Source organism: Oryza glaberrima, chromosome 2 (assembly GCF_000147395.1).
Source record: "Oryza glaberrima chromosome 2, OglaRS2, whole genome shotgun sequence".
Classification (NCBI taxonomy): domain Eukaryota; kingdom Viridiplantae; phylum Streptophyta; class Magnoliopsida; order Poales; family Poaceae; genus Oryza; species Oryza glaberrima.
The window spans coordinates 16246366-16266686 of record NC_068327.1 but is presented as its reverse complement, the minus strand read 5'-3'; the positions used below and the strand labels follow the sequence as shown (position 1 = coordinate 16266686).

The 20321-nt window shown below is 42.0% G+C and overlaps 1 protein-coding gene across 1 annotated transcript; it reads left to right on the top strand.

The window, feature by feature from the left end:
• Nucleotides 1-17252: 17252 nt before the first annotated feature.
• On the top strand, nucleotides 17253-19812 carry LOC127761295 (uncharacterized). Its single transcript, XM_052285567.1, has 3 exons — nucleotides 17253-17713; nucleotides 17792-17834; nucleotides 19459-19812. Exons 1-3 carry the CDS (start codon nucleotides 17429-17431, stop codon nucleotides 19581-19583), a joined length of 453 nt encoding a protein of 150 aa, XP_052141527.1. The 5' UTR covers nucleotides 17253-17428; the 3' UTR covers nucleotides 19584-19812.
• The last annotated feature ends 509 nt before the right edge of the window (nucleotides 19813-20321 follow it).

Sequence of the window (20321 nt, the reverse complement as noted above, 5' to 3'; positions counted from 1 at the left end):
GGCCCAAGCTGCCCCTGAACCAATTCCGCACGTGAATGCCAACCAAATAATCTCCAAGGACACACAGCTCTAGCCCATTAGAGACTGTTGAGCTTGGAACACATAATGAAATAAATAGGGCCAGGTGTAAAGCTTGAAATTTTAATCAGGTAAAGTTTTCTTCGTATTTTAAATTTTAGACATTGATATGATGATCTGAAGACCCTTGAGACAACTCGAAGGTCACTTACCACTTGAATGAACTTCCATGTCTTCCGTGGATTATTGCAATACCATGGAGGCTATTTGAGTTGCCTCTAGGAGATCAAGGCACTATCTTGATGGCTTCACATCCGTAGATTTGTCTTCCCCGCAGCCTCGAACAATCGTATGCATACTTCCCTACTGGATTAACTTCGAGAGAAAGCAAACAAATCATAGCTATGTTTGTTCCCCTTCCTCCTTTGGGGTAACATTGTAGTACATCTTTATCTCAGGACACCTCCCATGCCAAACCATTGAGTATTGGCTAATCTCACCTAGCTAGCTATCCAAGGAAAAAAATAAGAGGAAGAGGAAGAAAAGGCATGGATGTGTGATAGTATTCTCCTATACTGACGCAGGGTTGGAGAGGAGGAATGCAGGTACGTAAAGTCATTGGTGGCTTGGTGGTTCAGATTTAAAGTGACTTGGGCAAATTAAAGATGAGAGAGCAGATAGCTAGGAGTGAAGAATGCTTTTGGTACGTACCAATTTGCACTACACTTGCAGTATAGATGGCCATAAGGCCCGAGGCCCGAAGGCCCAGCCCACGGCACGGCATTTTGGCCTGGCCCAAGCACGGGGTCAGGCCCGACTGTCGGGCCGTGCCTAGGCCTCCCCACCGGCACGCAGGGGTGGCCCGGCACGGTCGGGCCGGCCTGGCACGATGGGCCGATAGGCCAGGCCCAGCACACAAAGTATAGGGACTAAAAATAGACATATAAATGTCACTGTCTAAAGAATAGGGACCTTAAATAGACTTTTGTAGCTATTTATATATCACAGCAAAGAAGAGGGAGGTAAAATAGACTTTTTAAGCTATGTATATGTCACAGCTCATAGGAGGGAGGAAAAGTAGACTTATTCTGAGAAAAAGCACAACAGGCCATCGTGCCTTCGGGTCGGCCCGAGTCGTGTTGGGCCGTGCCTAGGCCGTGAGTGCGGCACGTGGGCGGGCACCGGCATAGTCCGGTGCGTCAGCTGGGCCATGCCGGCCCAACAAGCCTCGGCCCAGGCACGGCCGGGCCTGGCCGTGCCGTGCCGGGCGGCCCACATGGCCATCTATAACTTGCAGGACCAGGGCTAAAACTCTCCTAATTAATTAATTATGCATGCATGTCGAGCTGAGCTCGCTGCCTGAGGTTGAGATTAGTCGGTTGTCCATGGATGCCTTAGTTAGTCATGCCTTTTGTTAGTTCCTTGATAGACTAATTAATTCTCTTGTCACCAGTAGCTTTCATATTAATGTATGTTTTTCTAGTAGTCCGAATTTCAGACAAGTTTTATACACCACACAACAAAATTATCTGGCAATATAGTTGATACTTTAGCGGTCGATTTTTCCTTTTAGTTACGAACAAGTGATGGTAATTAATTCTCTTCTACTAATCTTCAATACATCTCATTATATCCCTAAAGTTGAGTATGCAATTCGAATAATGCTTGAACGCTGCTCCTGCTATGTATAAATTATGTAAAGCCGGCCCCGAACTTTATGATTTCACCCAACTGCTTCTTCAGTTGAATCCATGTCCAGAATATATCAAACAACTCACGTACAATTCAAATCCTATGGCCAATGCCTTTCAAGACTCTCCTTCATAAACCAAACAATTCAAATCCTATCTCCCTATGTTTCCCATGCCAAACTAAGGCTAGACTGGTCGACAAGTTAACGGAGGAACAACATCACGAAGAAGAATCAGAAGTGAAGGAAGAATAAGACATGGTAATGCAACTCGCATGCACATTTCTGATCTACCTACGACGTTGATATCGTTGAAATTATAAGCACATAATGATTTAATTTATTCCATAAATAAATCATGACATTGCATATGTAAACTAGATTGAATGCATCATTAGATCTACACATGTAAACTAGGCAGTAAAACATGAACAGATCAAATATGCGCAACATGTCGAACACGTACCGAGGTGGCGGAAAGACCGGTTGCTCGGCAGGAACTACTCGCGGTTGCGAGCGTCGACGAAGGCGCGAAGCACGCGAGCAGAGAGGAGGCGAGCCATCGCGGACGAACAAGGAGCAGTCACGCGAAGCGCTTCCCAAAAACCTTATTGCCGCCTTCTCCCGGTGCAGGACGTCGAAGGCAGAGATTCCGGAGACCTGCTCTCCCGATCGCCGGTGCACGCCGGCGAGTGGGATGGAGTAGTCTACGAGCGACGGCGCAGCACAGAGTAGGAGGCAAACCCTAGATTGATTTCGCGTGTGTTGCATGAAGGCGGCGGCTCGGTTTATATAGAGATAGATCGCTTGATCAGGGCGCCCGCACGATCTCCACTCCGCGTAACCAAACTGGATAAGTCGCGCGTAACTTATCCGGACTCCACGCCATTTTCACGCACCGGATTTTTCGGAATGTTTTCAAAACAAAACAAATCCGAATTTTCCGCAGCAAAACAAAACTGCAAAAGGAGGCTGCATCTGCGCAAGGGTGAGGAGCCAATTTTGCGGACCATTCGACGCGTACGTCGTGCACGCGCGCCGCCTGCCCTGGCCTGCCCTGGCAGGGCGAGGCCAGGCGAGGCGAGCGAGCGCGCGGGTGTGTTCCCCCTCTCCTAGAATAAGCAAGGTGGTACTAAACTCCATATGCATGCCATCCTATGAGGTGGGCTTTTGTGATTTTTCAAAGAATTAGTCTTCGAATGGGCCTTAGCCCATCTATTAATTCCAATAGATATGCATTCTAAGCTGCATATATATGGTAGGATGGCAAGGAAGGCCTGTGGTGTAAATAAAGGGGTGAGTGAGATGAGTAGGTAGCGCAAATGAAGATAGCAACTTGCAAGGCAGGCAGCTGAGAATACTTTTACTAGATGTACACAATAGTAGTGCAAGCTTAAATGATTTAAGTAAAGTTGGGAGTGACTAGTAAAAGCATAGGGCGGAAATTAATATCACATACAATTATCATGGCATATGACTTACACATGTATGCTCCATATGGGCTAATATATTAGACTTATATGGCTAAATTATTTAATAGTATGGTTGATGATATGGTTAAGCAGTCTGACGGTGTACCAGAAAAAAGGCCGAGCTCATACAAGAAATGGATTCTACACACGACCATTTCCTCTAGCTTCATTATGCAATATGATCAACACCACATAAACCTCAGAAACCGATTTTTTTATCAACACCACGTATTTGTTTATCGGAGTAAGCGAACAGTCCACCATCCACAATCATGAACTCAATTCTATCTTCTTGCAGTGACAGTATTGTGCATTTTTGTCTTCAAAAGCCTGAGGCAATGGTGGTGTTACTACCTTGTTTGAGTGCCCTCCAATAGAAAGGAAACAAATCATGGCTAAGATTGGTCTACTTCCCAGTTGGATGCACAATCTATGTGCATCTATATCTCCTAACACCTCCCATGCCGAACCAGAGCTGATGAGCTTGCCAAAGAAGAGTAGTAAGAAGAAGAGTACAATAGGGAAGAATATTTATGTAAGTTAAATGGTTGGCGGGCTTGGTGGTTGTGGTTTAAAGCGATGGCAGCAAATCAAAGATGATGAGAGGGAGCAGACGGGAGTGAAGACAAGTGATGCATTTGGCATGCACTGATGTGGTGATACATGTACTACTCCATTTGGCACGTACCTATGTATGCCTATGTTACTTATGCTTTTTAGGTCATTCTCTCCGCCATCACCTGATCAATGAATAAAATTATATAATTTTCTAGAAACCCACATTTTAGACAAGTTTTGTATATCACAAAAGAAAATCCTCTGACAACACTCGAAACTTCTCCCAATTGATTTTTTCCTTTTGATCATGACCATGATCATTCTCTTCTTTTTGATCTCCAATAAATCTCAATATACATGAAGTTTGTACGTGCAACTTGAATGCAGGGAGGGCAGAGTTGTGCCAAATCACTTTTCATTTTTTATTTACTCTGTTGTTGTTCATCTTCATGTCATAGATCGCAGAGCGGAGTATTCCTATTTTTTATCTGTCGTAGAGCTATGCCTTGTTCTTCGTTCAAGGATAGATTCTGCAAGATTATTGTATGAAGTTCTCCATGTTGCATTTTAGGTTGCGCATTTAGATGAGGAACAAATAATGATTCATTTAACACCATGCAAGCATGTAGGTGCCTGTCCAATTGTCAAACCAAAAGGATGTCTTCCTTTTGATACAATACAGATCCTTCCATGTGACTACATATATCAAACAATTGATTATCTCTTTCTTGAATCTCCTTCATACACTAAATGCCGCACCCTAGTTTCTTCCGATGTCTCCCATGCCGAACGAAGTCTAGACTGGTCGATGTTAGCAATGGAAAAAAGATGAAGAGTTGGAGGTGAAGGAAGGATCCAAGACATGGCAACAACCTGCATGCTTATTGCACATTTATCTACCCAACGAGGTTGATATGCATTCAGAGCTGCATATATATGGTATGATAGCAAGGATGCCAAGAAAGACTACATGTGAAAGAGGAAAGAGTGGTGAGTGAAGATGAGATAGTTCAAATGCAGGTATCTTAAGCAGCTGAGAATAATTTAGCACTTTTGCTATCAATCTGTACGTACATGATGGTAGTTCAAGTTCAAAGTGGCAGGTGGATATAGTGAAAGCATTGGAGACACACCAAAAAATGTAGGACAATGGTAGTATTAGGGGTGCAGGAGTATCATGGATGATTTTACATGAAAGTTTTTTTAAAAAAAGTTACTTGAAACTTTAGTCCAGCTGTGTTGCATGTCTTTCTAGAGGATTCATATTTCTTTTCTTGTTTGTCTCAGAAGGATATCGATACCAAAATTTTCACCATCCTTAAGAGGTATTAAGAAGTATCACAATTTTTTTTGTGCAAAATTTGGTATTTCCTAATACCAGAGGTATTAATAAGTATCAAATTTTACGACAGAGAATGTGGTGGTGCCTCTAATACCTTCTCAAGGACCATAAAATCACTTCAATAAAAAACATGGTTGTGGTACATAGATGAATTTTATGTAGTATACATATTACATTACCTGTGAAAAATTTACCATTAGATTGAATATTTCTAAGAGGTTAAGAGCTCAAAAGCACGTTACCCACAAGCGCTTTGGTATCCATGTCTTCCTGCAAGCTGCGGGTACTTCAAAAGCATTAACCGTTGGGCACGAGAGACAGGGAGATATTGATTTGTGCAAGGCTGCCTAAAGGTGCTAATCTCCTGAAACAATTCTGAAAGAGTCTCAACGAACGGTGACCCATCACTGCATCAGTAGTGCTGCATATGGTAGCAGACATGATCGAAGCCCTAGAACTTCACTATGTACTTAGGGAAACCAAAGAACAAGCACCTTTGCATGTCCCAGTCACTGGTGGAGAAAGGGGCTTTACTCCCGGTTCATAACCCCCTGTAGTCCCGGTTTCTACCAATCGGGGATCGGGAGTAAAAATACATCTTTAGTAGAGCCTTTTTAGTCCCGGTTGGTAACACCAACCGGGACTAAAGATAGAGCTAGCCTAGCTAGCTAGATCCGGTTGCTCTATTATTATTTTCTTTTCTTCATTGTGTTTTTAATATATTGATTTTACTCTATCCCCATCCCAAAATCCCAAATAAATTATCCCCAATCCTCAAATCCCCAAATCGGCCATATTCAAATAGATCACAAAATCTTAAAACAAAATTACATCACAAATTCTACAAAATTCATCACAAATACATCACATATTCACGGACATCACACACAAATCAAATACGCAGATCCGAATCACAAATTCTTTAAAAAAAAGAAAAAAAAACACAGGCTGTCGGCCGCTGCCGCGCCGGCCGCCGGCCGCCGCCCGCCGCGAGGCCCCGTGGTCCGCCGTCGCGCCGCCCACCGCAGCGCCACCCACCGCTGCAAGGCCACCGCCCGGGCCTCCGCCCGCCGCCGCGCAGCCGCGAGGCCGCGCCGTCGCGCCGCCCGCCGCCGCGAGGCCGCCGCCTAGGCCTCCGCCCCGCCGCGCCGCCGCGAGGCCGCCGGCCGCCCAATGGGATGATGGGGAGGGAAGGAGAGGAGTTAGAGTTGAAGTTAGAGAGGAGGAAGAGGAAGGGATGATGGGGGAGGGAAGGAGAGGAGTTAGAGGAGAGGAGGAAGAGGAAGAGATGGGATGAAGAGATAAGGTCAGTGGAGGAAGAGGTGAAGAGATAAGGCTGCCCGTCTCCTCCTCCTCGATCTCGCAAATGGCAGATGCCTCGTACTCTCCGCCACAATCTTTTGTTCCGGTTGGTATTACCAACCGGGACTAAAAATAGATCTTTAGGCCCGGTTGGTAACACCAACCGGGACTAAAGATAGTAGGCATCTTTTTTTCCCGGTTGGTGTTACCAACCGGGACTAAAAATAGATCTTTAGTCCCGGTTGGTGATTAAAAAGCAGCTCTAAACTTTTGAACCGGGACTAAAGATAATCTTTAATCCCGGTTTTTATGGTAACCGGGACTATTGTGGATTTTGGCTAACCGAGCAAAGATGGTTTCTCCACCAGTGTACCTCCCATGTTGAGCAACTTAGCAAAAAGTTAAGCATTTAGGTCGACGAATAAAATAACCTGAGAAGAGAGCTGTGAACTTGCAATTGATATCCTCATCTCATAGTGTCAATCACCCCAATCCGAAATAGATACATCTACTTAAAAAATTTGTTTGGTGATTTTGGTACCTCCAGGCTCCACTTAGTAACCAAGAAACTAAAAGCTACCAAATTGAAAATATGGGACCTTCTCAAAGATAGTGAAATCATTACTTCATTCAACACCAGATTCAGATTCATCCCCAAATTAAACAAATGGATTTACAACTAAACAGTACGTAGCCTAGGAGTGGAGGGAAGAGAAGAAAAGGTGAGACTTGTAAAGAGAGACAAGTAGAGGGAATGGTAGGTGAACTGTAAAGAGGATGTAAAGATTGTTTATGGAAAGCTTCTTTTGTGCTTGGAATTGATTACGACTGTTGATGGCCTATAATATAATCTAACGTATTATGATAAAAGATACCAGGGAGAAGGTACTTAAAGGGTGGGCCAAGTAAAAAAGGGTGGAGGGTTAAAATAGTAATTGACTTTTATGACTTATTTGTGCAGTTAACAAAAATACGTACAATCATCTTTTATCGGAGAAATCCCCAATAGATTTGGATCAAATTTCAGATAATTTTATCCAAAGTATCAAAGCCGGTACAGTTGATGCAAATTAGAAGTAACATGCATCGGTATGGTGCTTAACTAGTTTATCATCATTGTGCACGATCTGCTTAATTAAATGTTGAGCGATTAACAAACGGAATATATTCTTTGGTCATGCTAGCAATTAAGCGCATCAATTTCGCAAGAAATCAATTATTCCAACGAGGACTGCTACACCACAGACTCCCGTCCTAACAGGATAACTTAATGAGGATGATTGTTTGACCAACCAACCACTTTTGTCAATCTATCAACTTCATGCAATTCCATACAAGGGTCCACATGTCAGCGCACGTTCACGTCCTCGCACGAGAGTCTACAGGGCCATGGTTGTCTTTCACTAGAGACACAACACACTTGCTTATGCTGATGTTATCATCAATTTAGGTACCATGTACCCGATACACGATACTTAGGTGGTACCAGGTACCTAATACCCCATGCACCCTGATACCTAGTACTACATATGTAGGGATGTCAAAGAAGCTCGAGGCTCACAAGCTGCTCGGGCTTGACTCGTCCTAGGCTCGATTTGAGCTCTATTCAAGCTTCAAATGAGCCAAGCCCGAGCCTCTCCCAAAGCTCGCGAGCTTTGTCGAGCCGAGCTCGAGCTTCCAACAAGCTAATATATTATTTTTGTTGTTATTTAATACATTATGATATCAAATATGTTATTTGTAAGCCTTGTATTGGCATCGTATATTTATTTTATTATTTTTCCTCTTCTATTAATATGATGAACTAGAAATTAATTATGTTTTAAAAGATTATCCTTGAAATACATTGTTCTGCTTAAAAATCAAGCTTATCAATCGAGCTCGAGCTCAATCGAGCTTGTCTAAAAGCTCGAACATTTATAGGCTCAACTCGAGCTTGTATCGAGCTCGAGACTAGGTAGGCGAGCTCGCTCGAGCTCGGCTCATAGACAGCGCTATATGTATGGTACCTTTAGGTTTTAGGCTGGTCTAGGTACCATGTATGTGATACCCAGGTATCCAATGCCCAGTACCAGATCTTGTACCTATGTGATTCATGCCGATCTAGGTAACAGGTACCTAGCTTATAGCTACCCCAGGTATCAGGCCTGATACCTATGAGATTAATGCTGATCTATGTACCAGGTACCTTGCTACCCCAGGTATCAGGCCTGATACCTATGATATCAATCGGAACAATCTAGGTACCAATTACACGATACCTATGTATTAGGAACTGATACCTAAGCATTAGGTACATTGTGGGTATCAAGCATGTTTCATGGATACTAGGCCCTCATGCCGATAAGAGCCATGAGGACAAGGGAAAAGAGACAAGGCAAGCACAAAGATGATATGGCTATCTTCCTTAGAGGTGGAAGGACACCATTCCTTCTTGTTGCCATCCTTGATTCGGAGCGCCACTGCTAGATCCTCAACACGCATGCGACCGTGATGGTTGCGGGCATCGCCTGCAACAGTAGGACGGACACCTCAATCTCACCTCCTAGCTCGAACTCGTTGAAGCTCTTCCTAAGCACCTGGTACACGAGAGCCCCCATGACCACCATCAACGACGTGATGTCTAGCACAGTGAGAGCTAACACCACTTTGGCCTTGTCGAAGGGCTTGCTGTAGATACTTGCACTTTGGCCTTGTTGAAGGGCTTGCTGTGGATACTTGCCCCAGCCCCATTAGGAATGAAGAGAGGAGTTAGAGAGGGAGAGAGGCACAGAGGAGGAGAGGCGAAGGAGGAGGACGACAAAGCAAGGCTCTGGAGAGAGAGATAGAAGGGGAATAAATAAGTTTGGATGTCGTTTCACTTATTCCGTTCCTATGGGATTCCATTGGCTAGTTTTTCTGTTACTCCAAACTTTTCAATTTAACAGCTTTCGAGCTAATCAATGCTTCACAAAAATGAATCAATGATATTCTGCAACCATCCAGCAGCCAGCATACATCAGCAGCATCTGCACCACACAGCACTCAGCAACAATCAGATCAGCCGTGGTACGTGTTCGCCGGTCGCCACCGCTGTGCACGCCCGTGCTCGGCTGCCCCTACTCCTTGCTCCGTCTCTCTTAGGGTTAGACACAGATGGAGCGGATTAACGATCACATACTATAGGAGGATGTTGCTTGCCAGCAGACAAATTGAGGATTGATGAATTACTAAGCCCTTGTTAGCATTATTTTTTATTCCTAAATTATTCTTTAGAAATCAATGGGAATCTTCCCGTCGGGCGTCCGATGCCAAAAAAAAGTCGGTCGGTCAAATGTTTCAGTTGACCAAGAGTGAAACATCAAGTTATATATGGTGAAACGAAAAAACCAACAACTGAAACATTTAAAAATTAAAATTTTATGAAACATGGTGAAGATACACGTTGAAACATGTCTCTGTCACATATTAAACAACTAATATTAACAAATTGAAACATATGTTTTTCTTTTAACAAAATATAATCATGCGATATCTTGTTGTAAAGATTTAACTACAACGAATACAAGGTGTGATCAGATCGTAGATTGGATAATTAGTTTAGGAGATAAATCATTTTGAAACTCGCTAAAATGCATGCATGCATGCACGGATGAGGTGGAGAGAGAGAAGAGGGAGTAGTGGTAGGTAGTTTCAGGAATTTTGTGAAACACACTGAAGACACATATTGAAACATATCACTATCACATATAAAACAAAGAGCGTTAACGGATTGAAACATATGTTTTTCTTTCATCATAATATAATCGTGTGACATATTGTTATAAAGATTTAGTTATAATAAATACAATGGTATAATCGTACCGTAGATCGGATAAGTAGTTTATAAGAAAAAAATCATTTTAAAGATCGCTATATGTATGTATTGTTAGAGCAAAAGTGGGAGAGTATTACACTAGTACCGATCAGCAGCCCGATCGATCGGTTGACCGATCCGGGACATTCTCAAGACCTCTTATAAACAAAGAATACAAGTTGGAAAGATTAAAGAGACGTGATGCAGGAACTAATAAGCTCCAATGAACAGCTCAGAACATTATACTATATATGCACGTAGTATTAGCAAATGACAAATTAAGACTCTGTGGGCTAGTATCATATATGCAATGTGCATGATTATACATTCGTATACATAGGATTAGCAAGGCACAAATGTGCTAATTAATTAATTGTTGTTTTTACAGAATAAGTTTTAGTAAATACTGTTGAATTAAATCCACATATCGTAGCAAATTAATCATGCATGCCAAATTGTTAGCTCTTCCTTGCGTGAAAATGTTTGGCTATAGACGCAACTCACTACAAAGTAACCATTCTATGCCACTGCTCTTTCGAAATCTTTTAAGCTCCCAACCTTAATCATATTACTGCAAGCTCCTAGTACAACTATGTGCCTTGGCATCTCCTAGTACCTCCCATGCCCAAACTAAAGTAGTAGGGCATTATCGACTCAATTAATGGATATACGAAAGGGGTGTATGTAGTATATAATGAGTTGTGTAAACTAAATATGGCTGGGAGTGGTGACTGCGTAGCTGGGTGTTTCAGGCTTAAAATGATGGGAGTAGAGATATTATGATCGAGAGCAGAGGAGAGTGAAGAGAAGGGGCTCGGTTAATTTGGCTCTTACGACAATGTAATACATGGCTCTTACGGCAATGTAATGCATGGCTCGGTTCAGCATTTGGCATATGTAGATATCTAGTTGTGTGATGAAACAAATGAATCACAGCTATGATTATGAAATGTGCATAATCACGGCTATGGTTAATAAGATAAACCCACTGCTAATAAGTTCATTTGATTGATTGTTTATGTCCTCCTTATTCTCTGATCAGACAATCTTGTTCCTTTGATTGTTTGATTATCTCTGGCGTAATCTTGATTAGAGAATAGATTTAGAGTTATGACAGTTCAAAATTCAGACAAGATGTGTACATCACGGAGGAGAACTGTTCCCCAGCAATATTGCTACTATGCACAACTGTTTATGTTTCTTGAACTAGTCAATAGAGTGATGAAGATCCAAAGTCCAAAACATGTGCCACAGTTGGAAGTCTCATATAGTTACTATCCTTCTTCTGGTTTCTCTGTTGGAACAGGGTAATCACCGCGGTGCCTCATTCTGGAAGGAAAAGTTTTTACTTCAGTTGGGCTCGCAGATTCAGGATATCATGCTACTTCCAGTGGTAAATCTTTGCATGACCCAATACCTCCCATTCCGAACTTATTCATCAGGCCAATGAACTTAATTAGCAAAAGGAAGCTAGGCTAAACCACACATTTAAATGCAGTTTTTATTATCATGGGAAGGGGAGAGATTCAGCAATAACATTGTAGACATGGACAATTCACAGTGGTTCAAGGAAGAAATTGAAGAAGTGATAGTCTTGTGCATTATAAGAGGTTGAAAGAGTCAGACTTATCTGAACTCTGAAGAGGGATGCATAGTACAAGAGAGCAAAAGAATAGGAATTAATTCACTACAGAAAAAAAGGAGACGGGGAATAAATAGGCAAGTCCAGCTATCAACCCTGGAGTGAATGCTGAAAACCAGATGACATGTGCTGCAGTTAATCTTTAATCAACACACAAATTGGTAAAATTTCACCACCAGAAGCAAATGTGGAACAAGTGCTTCAACAACTAACTTAGTTCCTTGCAAAAAAAAAAAAAACAACTAACTTAGTTCACATCACATCCCAATGCTAATTGCTCACAGCTCTTTGGAACAAACCCGTTTTAACACATGGCCGTATATACTTTCCTCAACTAATGCACCGACATGTGGGCTCTTTCGAAAGAGCTAAATTAGCTTAGCTAATTCTCGTTTTTCATTATTTGTTAAAACGGTATGTCTCGAAAGAGCTAATTGAAAGAGGCTTGAAAGAGTTAAGCTTTTCAAAATGTTCAATGGTGTGTTTCGAGCGAAAACTTTATATATAGAAGATACTTTGAAAAAAAATCAAATCAATCTATTTTTTAGTTTTTAATAATTAATGCTTAATTAATCATATGTTGATCATGTTTCTCATTTATGTGCAGCTGATCAGCCAAAACAATCATTTATGTCAAAGAGAACGCGTATCCTTCCATACTAACCAGCAAAAAAAAGTTGTGAAAAATCCTCTAGCGCATAGCTAACCTCCTCTATCTTTCTTCCCCTTCACCGAGCCAACATCCCGCCATAGATGCCAATCTCCGCTGAATAGATGGTAGAACCAGTAGAGTTGCTGGGAAATGACGGACTCATCCACAAACACCATCTTTCAAACCGACTCCTGGGGAATGACAGAATCGGAGGGATCCTCTGACTTAACTGTTGTGCAGTTGAGCCACTGACATGTGAGCCATAGCAAAGTGGGACCTACATGCTAGTGACTTAACTACATGTGTAGTTAAGTAAGAGGATCCGCATCCCTGCGAATCCAGACACTTCTCATGCCAAACCAACTATGACTAGGACAGCAACAAGGAGCCAACAAAAAAAAAAAGGAAGATCATGATATGTATTCAGTGAGTCAGCGGGCAAATCATATGCACATGCATGTACGTCGATCTCCCTAGCTACATGCAATATTGCATTGTACTGTACTTGCTTATGATGGAAGCATGCAAGAGTTGTTCAGCGAACGCTAAGCCATCGAGTAGCCAATTGCAAGCAGAGTGAGTTTGAGCTATATATAGACGTGTTAATGTGTAGAGGGAGATAGCTCATTACTTGGATAGGCTGTACGTAGAATGGCTGTCTTTAAAGAAGGCAGGGGTTGGCGTGAGAAGATTGAATTTTAGCAAATAGAGGAGGAAAAAGAATTCTCTGCGGCAGTGCTGCATGCAGCTTCAAGTGCATGACGCTGCGACGCGTACTTATGACGCTGACAGTCATCGATCGGTCACAGAATTACCAATGGTATACTCGAAGACAACAACAACAACACACAGAATTATCACATGGCGGCGGCGTTAATGCCATCCTAGAGGGGCTTGGTCTAGTAGAACATGGCGATGAGGGAGAGCGCGAGGCCGACCTTGACACCGTGCACCACCCTTCGGGGGTCGTCGGCGCCGATCTTCCAGACCCGCACTGCTGGAGAATGAACCTGAACTCCTGATTCGTAACCCCCTTTAATCCCAGGTACGTAACCGGGACCACAAATTCAGGACTTAAGATGCCCATCTTTAATCCCGATTGAAATAACAGGGACTAAAGATGGATCTTTAGTCCCGGTTGGTAACACCAATCCGGACAAACCATCTTTAGTCCCTTTTTTTCTTATATTCATTGTTTTTTTGTTGTTTGAATATTGATTTCTAACCAAACTCAACAATAAAATCATCAACATTCACATAAACATCACAAAAATCATCCACATCCACAGTCACAATTCACATCACAAATTTACAACCAAAGACATCACAAATCGACAAATTCACAGATAAATCAGCAAAATCTAACAACTAAATCAACCGGGACTCATCCCCGTCTTCTCGCGCTGCCTGCCTCCACCACTGCGCCACCGCCGTCGCCTCGCACCGCCGCCCGCCACGCCCGTGGCCGCCGCTACTCGCTCCCGCGCGCAGGCGGCCGCTCCCTCTGCTGCTGCAAGAAAAAGTAAAGGAGAGGATAAGAGAGAAAAAAGAAAAGCAGAGGATAAGAAAGAGGAAAGAGAAAGTGGAGAGAGGAGGAAAGGGAGGAGGAGAAAGTGTTTGCGATCGAGGAGGAAAGGATAAGTGCAAGGGATTATATACGAAGCGATAGTAAGGGGCTGGACGCTTTTTGAACCGGGAGTAAAAATGGACTAAAGATCATAAAAATGGCGTTGGCTTTTCAACCAGGACAAAAAGTAATGTTTAGTCCTGGTTTCTATTGCAACCGGGACTAATATTGTTTTTGGCCAACCCAGCAAAGATGGTTTCTCCAGTAGTGCCGTCACGGTGGCCCGGAAGCCGGCCTTGTGCTCCACCCTCACCGTCGCACCCTCCGGAGCTCCGGCACCGTCACTTGCCACTCCGGGTCTGTCGCCCGCGATGCCGCCGCAGCCATGGATCGAGCTAGTACTACGAGCTACGGCCGCTAGCTCTGAATTATGCTGCAACTAGCTAGAGCTTAGGTGGATATCGAAGAACTGGACACTGCAGCTAGCTTTGTATTGATAATTTTAACTTGTGGCAAATGACGATCAAGCGTATAGCAGTGAGAGCGAAGAAGAGTTGGTAAGCTCATGCTGCTGCTCTTGGTTTGGAACGAGACATGTCAGTTCACACATATATAGAGTTAACATCGGCCATTGGGACAAGCATCCGCCGGAAGCTCGTCCGACGGGGCGAGGCGTGGCCCAGGTCGTCGATGGTGGCATCACTCCGGCACTCCATGCCGTGACAAAAAGCGCCGGGGCTCCAGCAGCAGCTCAGGGTTCTTGCGGCGGCACGAGCGCGAGCTGCGGCGTGAATCCTGCCGGAGCGCTGCCGCGACGAGCTGCCACCTCATGCTTCCACTGGTCGTGCCGCTCTCCTCCTAATACAAGAGAGAGAGGAGGAAGGTAGAGCAGAGGTGAAAGAGGGGGGACTAGCTATCCATCACGCAACAGATTTTTAGTCCAAATCACACAGATTTTAGACACTTGGATTAGGCTCATTTGATCACTTGATTAGAAGGGTCTATACATGTATCAACATATATTAATTATATATATTGCATATATTTTATTTTAGATCTTTATATTGCAAAAAAAATATCACCAACCCATCTACTAAAAGTTACAGTGTAATTTTACTATAGTTACACTGTAACTATAGTGTAATTACAGTGCATTTACAAGTAAAAACTTTTCCTTCCAGAATGAGGCACCGCAGTGATTACCCTGTTCCAACAGAGAAACCAGAAGAAGGATAGTTGTCTTGAACCTTCAAAAGGTTAACTAGTTCCTGATTATCCAATAAGAGAGTAACATCAGTGATTTTAAGCTTTTGATAAATAGAGATGGCTGTGATAATTGCAGCTAGCTCTGCTGGTAAAGATGAAGAGAAGAATTCAGATGAAGCTTGAAAAAAAAAAAAGCTTTATGAGTAGCAGAGTTATGTATGAAGAGACCAATTCCAGTACTGCCATCTTTCCAAGAAGCATCAATATAGCAACGAATCACTGAAGCAAAATTAAGAGCTGAACAATTGTTAACCTGATGAATCTGAAAATTATGATCTTCATTTTGAGCATTAAGATCACGAACGAAATTAGAAGACATGATTTGTGCAGCAATATTGACTTGAATGGGTCCCCAGACTTTCTTTTTGAAATAAAAGTCATTTCTAGCTTTCCAAATCATCCAAACTAAAATGAAAACCTTTTGCAAAGTTTCTCAGAATTTCCTATGTCGAAATTGTCATCAATGAGGTTTGCAAAGCCATTATATGAATTGTTAGTAGTTAGCTTGGTGTTTCAGCCTAAAAATAATTTAGTAGGAGAGAAGTAACTCGTTTAGATTGTAATCTATGGTTGGGTTAGATATACGTTAAATGGTTGTACTCTTAGATATATCGGTTAAAATGAGTTTACAAATGCAATGAATTTTGAAAAAAAAAACAGTTTTTTTCCTGATTTACTATGGTCCGCATTATGAATGTAAGATCGAAACTGACCTAAACTCAGAAAATTCAAATTGGAACTGTGAGAATAAAAAAAATAATCCTATGAGACAATATGTTGATGTTACCGTCGAAATTCCTTGGAGAACATGTTTTACGCTCTCACCCTTCAATTTGTACCATTAGTAAACATTGCACTTTTTAATTATTGGTTTTCCATTCAAACCGGTCAATTTTCCTTATGGTTGTAATAAGTTTGCAGTATAGATCAACCCAATCTCAATCAAACCTAATCGATTTACCGCAAGAAACCGGCCGGTTTCATCTAGGAAATTCAAACTTTGGTTTTCAAATTCAATTGATTTGGAGCAGTTCTTTTGGATTTTTAGAAACTCCTAAAGCACTAGAGGGAGCAAATTTTCAACTCACACTAGCACATCATGTCGTGCATTCACGCGACTCTAAAATCCTGTTACGTGGTACATGAGAGTGGTAAGCCATTTCTCTTGAGTTTTTCGTTGCTCGTAAAAGAATATAGGTCAGGATGAGTGATGTTGTAGTGATATAATAAATAACTTGCTATTTATTATAAACTTTACATCTCATCCTATAGTTGTTTTCATCGTTGCATGACCCCTCTATCATCTCCTTATTTTACTTTGGTATGCACCCTTTATGTAGCCCACATACATATATTTTGTTTGTTTTAAATCAGTGTGAAAATCATTAAATCTATATTTGGGAGATCATGACCTCTCATTGGAATGAATATGTATGTCCTAGTAGCATTTTTTTCTCAAACATATTAACAGTTAACTTCTAGAAACAAAATTTATCATATGAGTATACATTTTGAATATGCTCTTAATAGATCAATCCCTAGAATGAATCTTACATAAAATATGAGGGCTCATTTGAAAAATAATTTGCTATAGGTGTAAATCGTAAAAATATATATGTAATCTTATATCTTTCCTTTACTTATTTCTTTCTGGGCTCTCTTTCCTCTTCTCTCTCTTTCCTCTTCCAGTAGCTTCTGAAAGCCTATTGAATGATTTTTTTTTATCATCCATCTAATCCAACGGTTAAGATTCATTCACCCTCTTTTATTTTTTATGAATCCAATGGCTAATATTTATTGGATGACATGGCTCATTTACGTTTCGTTTAGGTTTCTCCATTCATCAATTAAGATTTGTATATAAAAACGGCGAGAAGTGTACAAGAGGTTTTGCTGCCACCGTTCGATCGATCAGTGTGAGCGGCCCAGATCTTCCCGAACCCACCTGAGCGGCCGGCCTCTCCGCGTGCACTCCACCCAAAAACCCTAGCCCGCCGCCGCCTCTCCCCTCCGCTCGCCGGAGCTCGCCTCCTCCTTCTAATCTTTTCTCAGTAACGCGTTGGTTCGATCTTCTTCGGCTCCCGATGGCTATGGCGCAGAGGGGGTTGGGCCTGCTCCGGCGATCCCTCGGGCTCGGGCCCCTGTCCACGCAGAGAGCCCTGAGCAGCACCAGCCCCGCGGCGTCCGCGGAGGGGGGAGCGGCGGCGGCGGCGGCGGCGGAGGCGGCGAAGGAGTCGAAGGGGAGGAAGAAGAAGAAGAACCTGTTCGACGTGGTGCAGTTCCTGCCGTCGTGGGGCGTGGGCTACAAGGTCGCCAAGACCACCTGGCGCGACGTCTCCTACCAGATCACCAAGATCAACCTCTACAAGGTTAGCGCCCCCCCTTTCTCGGACACATTTCGAATCATTTCTGTTGCCTCTTGTGATTTCGTGATCTTTGGAATGCAGGATGGTCGTCATGGGAAGGCGTGGGGGATTCGCTACAAGGCCGGTTAGTCTTTGCCCCTTTCCTGTTCTCTTCCAAATTTGGCGATACCCTGCTTAAAATGTGTAATTATACGATGGCTGTTGTTTGCCAGTAGATTTGTGTGTATTATATGCGATTTGCTTTTGTATCAGCAGTTTGGTATAGCACGAGTGTGCAGCAGAGGGCATAAATGAATCATGCTTCACATGCCTGCTGATAATCATGCTTGACATCAATCTGTGAAGTTGCACATGATAGTCTCTAATTCTGTTTGCTGTTTGTATCCTGGAAATAATTTGATTATGCTCATGAATTTCACCAAGGCGCTAGGTGCTAGTCAGGCAGGAGACAAACGCTTAACACAGGACTAGGCTGCCTTTTAGAACAATGGGAATAACAACCTGTGCTTACTTGGTTTAATGTTTTGCTTTTTTTCATACATTGTGTCATACAGGGCTGGATCCATGGTTTCTAGAAACTGATAAAAGATCCACAATCCTTCTATATCTAACAGAGTTTTTCCAAAATACTTGTTTTCAATTTTAGTTCCCTTAATTTGAGAATGTGCTCTTCCCCCAAATGGTTATTGCATATAATTCAGCGTCTCATGGACCAAGCTTGGGCTGATGTTCTGATATGATATGAGTTCACCTAAGTTTCTGTAGGGGTATGAACCTTGAAAAAAGATAAACCTGCTGCTTCAAGTAGTCATGCCAACTTAAAAATTAAATATCCAGGTGTATGCTTTTGCAAAACTATAAACGAATACTCCTAGCAACTGGAAGGTGTGATGCATTTTCTGTGGCCACACTGAGGTTGTAACAAATAACAATCACAAAAGAAAAACATGGCAATGGAAAAGGGTTATTGAGTCGATAAAAGTGCAGTTGATCAAGTTCTATTGGTTGTAAAAATGAAAGTTGGTAATTTTCTGATGCTTTCAGTTATATCTATGTGTGATTTTTATATCTCTTCAGGCATTGTTAGTTGTGTACAAGTAGAGGAGTCCCGTAGAACTGTACCCTTAAATCTCCTTTGATTTGGTTGTTACTTGATTCAAATTCCGTGCCCTATCTGTGACAATTGAGTAAAGACGGGTAATGTGTTAATCTTTTTTGAATGCATCCATAGTATTTGAATCCTTGAATAATATAATTCCTACAACATCATAATGTTTCTTTTTCACTCCCAATCAATTCTTCAAAGAGAGCTTTTATGTGTTAGTTTCTATTTTTCAATGATATGAAAATTGTAGTAGGTAGCTTTTGGTACATTAGATCAATAGATGATTTCTCACCAATAACACTGTTCTCTGCTTTCGTGCTTATATGCTGCTTTAGTTTCCCTAGCTATTATTTTCCCTAAGTAGTTGATACCATGATGGAAACCAGGCGACATTTTACTGTTTTTTCTGCCATGTTTCTCTTTTTTATGTTCTGTTGTGACAGGCCACAACCTAGTTACTGTTGTCTGGCCCCATGCAAAGGCTTTTTGGATTTGAAGCAAGATATTGAAACCTGCCACAGCTAACAATGTCAATAGGCATACTTGGATCTCAAACTAAGTTAGAATATACATGGTTGATGTACCGTAAATGCTGGTATTCCAATATTTCTATTATCTGTTCTCTAATATGATTCTCATCCAGGTGTTCAAGCTGCTGAAGCGCCAACAAAAATCAGTGGGGTAAACAAGCGTGGGTGGAAGTATATAAAAGAATCGCAGAAGAAGTTACAAGATACCCCCAAAGTAGAAACGCCAGTCACTGCTTAAGCTGAAACTGTGGATGTCTTGCTTGTCTTCACTGCTGAAAGTGTTTTAGATGGCTGTTGCCAGATGAACAGAGCGCCACTGTAGAATGGATGGGTTCCTTTTGGTTGATCGATGATGATTAAATTTGCCAAGGTGTTTGATATCCTTTTCTTTTCATTTCCATAATGCACTTGGAAACTAGTGACAATGGCATGTAGTTGTAGTCTTCTAATTCATCTTTGTTTCTGTCATATGTTTACAAGGGGCTGGACATTCAGACTGATGTCCACTGGTAACACCTGAACTTTTGGGCTGGTGTTAAACTGTTGGGATCATTGATCGGCACATTTACTCTCTAATACTTAACTGTTAATCTGTTCTGCTTGAAAGAATCTATGCATGCCATTTCAGTCGAAACTGGAAGTGTTAACCTGCAGCTAGGTTTCTGCTGCTGTTGTGAAAACTCTGTTGCAGCATTGTTCAAGTTAATTGTTGCAAGAGCAGTCCGATCTAAAGATTTTGGTAATCGCATGGAAAAAAACGCAATTTAAAAAAATGCACATTGATTTTGTCGAACTACCTATGTTCTTTTACGGGATTATGGGAGAAGGATTTTATTAATACTAGAAAAAATGTCAATGCGTTGCAACGGGTGAAGTCTATTTTAATTTTATTATCGTTATACGGTTTAGTTAAGGTGAAATTTCACTGTGAGAATTCGCTTCGCTTGGATATATTATTTTCTAGAAAATCATGAAC